The 9,351-nt window shown below is 43.1% G+C and overlaps 1 protein-coding gene across 1 annotated transcript; it reads right to left on the bottom strand.

The window, feature by feature from the left end:
• Positions 1-2,735: 2,735 nt before the first annotated feature.
• Positions 2,736-5,356, bottom strand: LOC141332487 (uncharacterized). Its single transcript, XM_073837625.1, has 2 exons — positions 5,346-5,356; positions 2,736-4,320 (listed from the first exon to the last, which is right to left on the bottom strand). Exons 1-2 carry the CDS (start codon positions 5,354-5,356, stop codon positions 2,736-2,738), a joined length of 1,596 nt encoding a protein of 531 aa, XP_073693726.1.
• Positions 5,357-9,351: the final 3,995 nt, after the last annotated feature.

Here is a 9,351-nt window from a genome sequence, read left to right as displayed (position 1 = left end):
ACAAGGCCGAGGAGTGCCTCATGCACTGGCTGGCTACCAGGCTGAGGCCCCTACTGTCTTCCCCGTGAGCCCGAGGGCCGGGGATTGCAGTGCCCTCTTGTCCGCGTAATGCTAGACAATGGCTTATTCCCTCGCGTCCTGGCGGAGCTCCAGGCCGAGCCTTGGGTCCCTCTTGTTCTGGCTGAACCCCCAGACAAAGGATCACCCTCTCCTCGTGTGCCCGAGGGCCGAGGAGCCTTGAGGTCAAGCTCACCGTCCTCGTGGGTCTGCGGACCGAGGACTTCCCACACCATCTGTCCGCCGAGTGCTAGACAGTGGTCATTCGGTCCCTCTTGTTCTGGCTAACTCCCAGACAAAGGACTAAGACTCTGCGTGTGCCTGAGGGCCGCGGAGTACCTCTCGTTCTGGCTGGCGACCAGACAGAGGAAGACCTCCATTCCTCGTGTGCCTGCGGGCCGAGGAGCACTCTTGGGGTCGAGTGCACTGTCCTCGTGGGTCTGCGGACCGAGGACTACCTAACACCATCTGTCCGCCGAGTGCTAGACAGTGGTCGTTGCAGTCCCTCTTGTTCTGGCTACTCCCAGACAAAGGACTAAGACTCCTCGTGTGCCCGAGGGCCGAGGAGCACCTCTCGCTCTGGTTGGAGACCAGACAGAGGTAGAACCCCATTCCCCGTGTGCCTGCGGGCCGGGGAGCACTCTTGAGGTCGAGTGCATTGTCCTCCTGGACCAAGGACTACCTACACCATCTGTCCGCCGAGTGCTAGACAGTGGTCATTCGGTCCCTCTTGTTCTGGCTAACCCCCAGACAAAGGACTAAGACTCTGCGTGTGCCTGAGGGCCGCGGAGTACCTCTCGTTCTGGCTGGCGACCAGACAGAGGAAGACTACCATTCCTCGTGTGCCCGAGGGCCGAGGACTACAGGGCCTTCTTGTCCGCGGAATGCTAGACAAGGGCTCTCTCTTTTTCCACCCTGGTTGAGCAGACACTCGCAGGGCTCGGAAATTATGGGGGCGTTGGTAGTCTCGTTCCCCATAGCGTTCCTGACGCGGCTCGAGAAGGGAAGGGAACGTCTCGGGTTACGTATGTAACCTTAGTTCCCTGAGGGAACGAGACGCCGCGTCTCGGACCATAATTCCCGCCCCTGCGGCGCTCGCTTCATTCCTAGAGCTGCCGCCGGCTTCAAACGCACGTGCTTTATACTTCCTGGTCGGTGACGTCACCGCGCCTGTGACGTCACTCCCGTCATTTCATTGGTTGTTATACACAGTTCAGAGTGCGTAGCGTTCCTGACGCGGCGTCTCGTTCCCTCAGGGAACTAAGGTTACATACGTAACCCGAGACGTTTTTGTCTTGTTGCAGGAATGTTTGTCACCGGATTTTAAAATCAAATCAAGGGTAAATGAATAGTCTTACAAAGTTGTCAACATCTTTAGATATAATAAAATTGAGTAGCCTGCTACATGTTTCTTTGCTTCTGGGGTTTATCTGTGACTTTCTGACTCTGGGCTCCTGAAACAAATAGTAAAAAGTTGTGTTACAACTTAGAATTTTTTTCTTCTAGTTGGAAGCTGAAAAATGTGACTGGACGAGTGACATCAAACTACTTTTGTGAGTTACAGTAAACGCTCTCTGTGCCTATAAGGAAACAAACTCATCTTTTATTTTCTGATCTTTGTATCTTAAAGGTGCACAAGCATCTTTTTTCTCTAATTAAAAAAAAAAAAAAAAAAACACCGAAGGAAATGCGTAGTATACTGTTTAACAATTATGATCTCATGAGATGAATTCAGTCATGTTCAGAAAGCAGTTTTTCTGTAGAATAAAACTTTATTTAAATAATATAAAAAACAAATGTTTATAAATGTATGTAGGTTCTTTTCATTTTTAGTTGATAATCCAGACTGGTCTTGTTGTTTATACATGTGTATTAGTATAGAACATTTACAAGGTTGACTTACTGACAACATCCAAACTGTAAACATTATTACATATTTACAGCTTACGAAATGTCAAATATTTACCAATTTGTTACATCATTAAAATACTTGTATAGTTGCTTTTTTGCCTTTTTTAAATGTTGGGTCCCTTTAACCAATTCCCAAACCTAAACATAACCAACATGTAATGGACAGGAATATATAGATCTACAAATACTATTTTAGTAACAATATAGCATTATATAACAATATAGCAGTTCTCTACAATCGGACATTGGTACAAACTGCTGGTTTGGTCTGGCCAGAGGAGAACTGGTCCCCCGACTGAGCCTGGTTTCTCCCAAGGTTTTTTTCTCCATTTCTGTCACCTGTGGAGTTTTGGTTCCTTGCCGCTGTCGCCTCTGGCTTGCTTAGTTGGGGACACTTTCCAGCGATATCGTATACTATTTGAACTGAACTGGATGATGATATCACTGAATTCATTGATGAACTGCCTTTAACTGAAATTTGTGAAAATTGATTATTTACAATAATGCGTTACTTACACACTGTTGTTCTGTTTAAATACTGTGCAGTTGCTTTGACACAATTTGTATTGTTAAAAGCGCTATATAAATAAAGGTGACTTGACTTAACTTGACATTAAAAGAAATGTAGCTGTTAATTCCACCCCTACCTCTAAACCTATAAATATATATATATATATATATATATATATATATATATATATATATATATATATATTTACAGTATAAAGAAAACACAACAGGCAGGTGTAATCACAATTGTTCATTGTTTACCATGGAAAAATTTTTGCCAGACCAGCTTTTAAATAACTCAAAACGTCTTTATTGGCTTCTTCAGCTACAGCGTTTCTTCTCATTTCCTCCAGCTCTCTTGCCCAGCTTTCTCTCCCAGCCTCCCTCACTCTGGGAATGAAGAAGTCGAGATGCTGAAGAGTGAAGGCAGAGTCTGGTTTTAATGCGATCTGAGACAGATTCTTGATGGTCCTGTAAGCATTGAACAAAAGAATTGACTTTTGGGTTTCAATCTTCAGCAGATCTTTGTCAACATTATCCATTACAACCGAAAACCTCTTTGTTTGTTCTTGGGCCTTTTCATATTTTTTTTTTACTGAGTCATATTCTACTGTCGTGTTCAAGGTTTTTATGATGTATTTTTTATTTTCTTTAACGTGTTTGCTGTGATGACACCCCCCTGTGCACACGGTGCAGAAGCCGTTTTTCATGACTTCACATTTGCTGGGAGTTGAACCCCACCAGCAGTCAAACTCATGACAGTTTTCCTCACAGACGGTGCAGGTCGTCGCCTTCCTGTGCTTCCATGATTTGCTCTCAATGGGCACCTTCTCTTTGACAGTCTTATTGATTTTAATGGTGAAGTTTTTACAAGTCTCAATTTTGTCCTTATTTTGCACCATTGCCTCTTGAATCTGAAGTTTTTCAGCTTTTTTCAGCTCCTTCTCTTGAACTTGCAACTGTAAGTTGAACGTTAATGCTTCTAATTGAATGCGCTGTATCAGGACATCTGAAGTCAACTCTAAAGAACTTCTGTTCTTTTCATCCAGAGACTCAAGTAAATGCTTCATGCCATCCATGCTGTCTTCCCAGGCATCTCTTTGAGCACGAATGTAACGTTTCTCAGTCTGACGGGCTTCAGCTTGTCGGTTGTTAAATGAAAAATATACAGGTTGACCGCTTTTGTCTCGTCTGCAGGGGATTCTAGCTTTTTTAATGGCCCCCATAACATTTTTGGGTGGCAGACCATCAGAGTGTGTGATTAAAAACACAATGTTGTTGACAATGTCTTTTCCAAACAAAGACAGAACTGAACTGATAATGTAATGTTGTCTGTCTGAGAGACGATTCTTAGCCGCTTGAGTCACAAAACACACGGCATCAATTTCACAAACTCCATCATTGCTCTGAAACAGAGTGGCTAAATTCTCAGCAACTTCCAGATCTTTTTCCAGTCCTCTAGTGTCTCCGTAACCTGGAGTATCAATGATGGTGAGCGATATGGAACTGTTTACAGGATAGACCTCATACATGGTGATTTCAGAGGTTTGTGATTCTGTTTGATCTCTGGAGGCTTCTTCTGTGATTTCATACCATATTTCATCTTCAAACTTCACTCCCAGTAAGTAGTTGACCATGGTGTTGATGAGAGTCGTTTTACCGACACCGGTCTCTCCCACCAACAGAACAATTTTGTTTGGTTTACTGATGTATTTTGACCCATAAGTCCATTTTCTGACTTTTCCATCATCATCAAGCACTTTTCTCTCTGTCTCTAGATGAAATCGTTTTGGAGGACCTTCATCAATTAGAGTTGCTCTGCATGGTGAAGGACTCTGCTGTCTGTAAAATATGGAGGGAAATGTTTCTCAGAATAATTGTACAGATTGCCAAGTCAATTTTTATAGCGCATTTCACAGTACACATTGTTTTGTACAATTGTCCACATTTCTGCAGTGTGACCAAGTATAAATGGCATAAAATATATATGCCATTTGGGTTATAAGTCAGACTCGGAGAAATTAGGCAATTTAGTACTTTGCACTTCTGCAAGTACTAGTTTTTAGTACTTCTGCGAGTTTTCTTAACCACAATAAGATATCTTGTTATGTTTAGTGTTTTTACTTATTGAAAACAAGTTATTTTGACCAAATATCTTGTGTTGGAGTTCTGTATTGTTTCCCTTTTTTATAGTTATTTTTCTTTCTAGATAGTGGGAAATTAACAACTGGTACAATTTAAAATATTTAATTGGACGGTCGCCGTGATTTTGCCAAGTAAGACATGTTCCTGGATTAACATTTTTGTTGATCCTGGATCAACATTAGTGTCCAAAAATATAGACTTAACCCAGTCCCTACCCCTAAACCAAGAAGCATCTAACTGTGATCATAAAACTAAAACTAACATTTCCTAAAAAGTTATCCCTCAATTCTGATTGGTTGATTGAGATGTTGATCCAGGAACATGTTGTACTCGGTGAAATCACCTTCACCCGTTGTAACAATTGATAAAATTCAGTTCACGTGCCAGGTGAAAAATGTAAATTTATGCTGCTTTATTTTCTCTGTTTTATCAAAATGATGAATTTACTACTTTATTCCTCAGAATTTGTAGCAGTGACTTGTTTGCTGTTTAATCAGTGATTTACTTTTTTTTTTTTTTTTTGTCTATTTTGGGCAGACTATTCAGTCCATCAGATTGCACCATTGCAGCAAATAAAATGATTTTCCTTCAGTTGACCTTTGTGAAGTTTTGCCTTTGTTTAAAAAAGCACCTGACAGTTTCAGTTTCAGATACACACCGTATTAAAACCTACATTTTATGTTTATTTTACCCAGCTATAGAAAACACAAAGTTCATCTTACCTGGAATCCATGATAATCGCCGGACTAAAGTTTGTCACCTCACAGAAGAATTTCCAGTCCACTATCAGCAAAACAGTTCATTACTTTTTTCAGTAATGTGATGTTTTGTAAATGTATTAAATTATTGAAATATTAAAGTTTCTATTTCAGGATTATTATTGCATAAAAAAAATAAAAACAAAATTTTGCTTTTAAACATAAATATAAACAAATATTTTCTTACACTCCAGCCTCAGCGTCAAGTGTCTGACTGAAATGTCAGCACTAATGGAAATACTGGTTTATTTAACAAGCCTGACTAGCTCAGGTCCCTCCCAACCAAACTGTGCATGCTACATTTGTTTTTCTTACATAAATAAATAACCATAAATTACAATTGCTTTTTCTTTCGGATTTTTTTTTTTTTTTTTTTTTTATGTTTTTGTAACACATATAGCAACTAAAAGATTATTTGTTGCATTCAAAGACTAATTAGAGCCTCATTAACTATATTGTTATCTTCATGTATGAGGTGTTCAGTTTAATAGGACTTCACTTCTGGTATTTTTTAAGTTTAGTTTATGTCTACAGGAATGTACGTCACCGGATGTCAAATCAAATTAAGCTTAAATTATTTGTCTTCATATATAATAAACGTGCTGCTACAGATTTATTATACAAGTGGTAATAACATTGTTTCTGGGGTTTATTTGTGATTTTTTTTTTTCTACTCAATTTATTCAAAGTTGTAACACAACTTTTTGCTATTTGTTTGTTTTCTTTCAGTGGAAGCTAAAAAATGTGACTGAATGAGTGACATCAAACTACCTCTGTGGGTTACAGTAAACACTCTCTGTGCTTATAAGGAAACAAACTCATCTTTGGTTTCTGATCTTTGTGTCTTAAAGGTAATTTTATTTTATTTTTCCCACATGAAAAACCCTAAATGTACATGTAGGGAAGGTGTAGTGGGCTCTCCCAGCCTTAGGAGGGAGCTGTAGTTCATTGTTGTGTGAGCCTCCATTACAGGGGTGGAGCTGTTGTTTAGCCACAGCTCTGTTTTCTTATGAGAAGGTAGGAAGGGTCATAATAATAAAAAAAAAAACATAATAAAAAAAAAAAACATAATAATAAAAAAAGAGAGAGAGAAAAAAAAGGTAGGAAGGGTTGTCATGTTCTCTGTAAAATCTGCTTTATTTATTTAGTTATATTAGCCATCCATCCCAGTTTAAGAAATATATTGTTAAAGTATTCACTAACACATACAGTATGTGTGTTTATTTTTGGTGGATGGTTTGTTCCCTTCCGGAGGGAACTCTACGCTGCGTCCTGGTTCAGGACACTATGGAAACTGCCTTCGGCATGACCGGTTCTGAAACAAGGTATAGAACAACGACAGTGAACTTGACACTGGCCGGCGCCAGCCTATGACATCATCAACAGGCGCCTGCCTTCAGAGTCCTCTGTTCTAAACGAGTGAGTACAGCGATGCCTAGAGAAAGAAAACTGTTTAGGAAGTGAAAGAGAAATCTGACACTTGATGACGCACACGACCTTTGTTTGGTGTGTTTAGGTGTAAGAGCACGCGCGCTCGGCTCTAGAAGAGCGGAGCGCATTCATTGTGAGAGTTTCACTTTGAAGAAACTCCGTTCTCGTCTGGCCCTTTTCTCGAGGGAATCGGGCCATCCATCTGCCCCACGCTGCTCCGGTCCCGCCACAGCTGAGGCTGCTCGGCGGCTGAGATTGCGGGGCTCACAGGTGGAGCTGGCTGACGAGTTTGAGAGAGCGTTTAATCGCTCGCGCACGTCAGCCGGAGACGAGAATGCGCTGCTAGCGGATGATGTGTTGTCTCTCACATCCTCCGGTTCTGCAGCGAGTGCTCTTTTGGCTTCAAGCCAGGGCGAGCAGGAGGTTGAAATGGAACAAATATGAGCTCGTTTGAGCCCATGCAGCCTCTCTGCCCCGCATATGAAGAGTTGATGTCTGTTATGGACCGCGCGGCTGCCCGCTTGTATCTGCAGTGGAAGCCCGCAAGGGAAGAGGCCGCTCTCGGCAGACTAGACGAGCGGCTTCTTCCGGGCCATGACAAAGCCAACTCCTGTGAGTCTCCCATTCCTTCCTGATCTGCTTAAGAGATCGAGAGGGAATGGGACAGGCCATATTCAGCCCGCATTCACAGGCATCGGCATGTGAATCATGCTGATGTCGAGGGAATGCATGGGCGCGGATATGTGACGATGTCTCTCGCTGACGGTTGCGAACTATCTCTCAGAGCGAGGGACATCGACCCTGAAGGCTCCAAAGGCACATATGCGGCAGTGGCCGGTGCTCCTCTGCACACGATGGCAGTGTTGCAGAGGCGCACCAGGCTGATCTGCTGAAAGATCTGGACCGAGCCCCGGGGGTTTGCATCCCTTGCCGGTCCACGCCTCCACCTAAACACCGGGGGGAAACCAGGCCCGTCCTGGCCCAAGGGCCAGAGACGAGGCCAGGTCGCCAGTGTGGGGCTACCTGCCCCTTCCTTTTCCCCTTGACTCCGGGGCTGGGCCAACGATGAGACTGAGGCTTCATCTGTTGGCCCGGTATGTGAACAGTAAAGACACTTTAATAAAATATTCAAGCGTGTATGTGTATGTTTTCTTTTGTCTACCAGCTCCGCTTGGGTGTTTACTATTGCAGTTTCGAGCTCCTCTTGAGTTCTACTGCCACCAAGTGCCGAGTGTAGCCAGGTCTCCCCTCGTTTTATAAAAGAAAACAGTGTGTAGAGACCTCCACTCGTAGAAATCCCCTCGTGGGTTAAGCGTTGTCAGGTTTTGAAACCTCCGCTAGAGTGAGCTTGGTATAGACATGATCCAACATACATATACATGCGAGAATATGTAAAAAAAACCCTCTTGAGCGTTGTCAAGCTGCTTCAAGCGAGAAATCGCTCTGCTGAAGCTTCCGCTCACTCAAACCCTGCTAAGAGTAATACTCTTCTTGCATGAGTGTAGTCAGGTACCTTCCCTGTGTATTTTCATATACACATATGTGAGACCTCCACTCCTAGGAGTTTGTGTACTAGGGTGAATAGAGCGTCGTCAAGGCTCCCTCTCTGAGAGAGAGATGTTTTACTGAAGCCTCCGCTCTCTTTAAAAAGTCCCGCTTTGAAGTAGAAATCTTATATATTTGGCTGTCAGGCCCCATTCTGGGCCTCGCTAAATTACCTTCTGGCATTGTGACCCAATGCGCCAGAATTGAGTGTAGCAGGCCTAGGAGGCCTCCTCTCTGTGAAGTCCTCTGTAAAGAGAGACATATAAAGATAATACTTCTTAGCGCTGAATGTAGCCAGGTCATTCTTAGACCTCCATTCATGAGAGCTTTTTACTGGGTCGAGTGTTGCTAGGCTCCCTCTATGTGAGGTGTTTCTGTTAAGCCTCCACTTCCCAGAAATACAGGCCAGGAAAACACAAGGTTAAGGCAGATTGTGAATTCTTTTCGTGGACCTGTCACTACAAGCGTTGAGTGTAGTAAGGCCTCCCTTCCTTGAGAGGGCGTGTATACCAAGGCCTCCACTCGATAGAGCTTCCTCAGTTGAGCGTCGTCAGGCTTGTTACGTTCGAGAGAGCTTGTAACCATTAAAGCCTCCCTCACTGAAAGCTCCGCTTCCGGGTTCTGCTATCGCCCGGGAATAATACAGGTGTCTTCCTCGCGAAATGCTTAGAGCACCTTCTCAAAACCACGTTAGTGGTGTCTGCTCACACAATGGTTTTGAGCATTCCCTAAAATCCACACGAGTGGTAAGTGCACTACAAAAATAGGCACTTTACTAAAATCCATATTTATGGTAAGGATCCCTCCCGTAAAGGCAGGGTCCTTCTTCAAATCCCTCACGGGTTGGACCACGCAGGATAATCCTCCGTGCCCATTCTTCGAGTTGGTTCCAAAACCTTTAAGTTTTTTCAACTCCTTTGATAAGCACAGTGTAATAGGTCTCCCCTCTGTCACAGCCAACAGTACTGAGACCTTCACTCTCACAGTTATAGCA

This window comes from Garra rufa, chromosome 3 (assembly GCF_049309525.1).
Source record: "Garra rufa chromosome 3, GarRuf1.0, whole genome shotgun sequence".
Lineage (NCBI taxonomy): Eukaryota > Metazoa > Chordata > Actinopteri > Cypriniformes > Cyprinidae > Garra > Garra rufa.
Note: the sequence above shows the minus strand (reverse complement) of the source record. Positions and strands in the feature narration are given on the sequence as shown.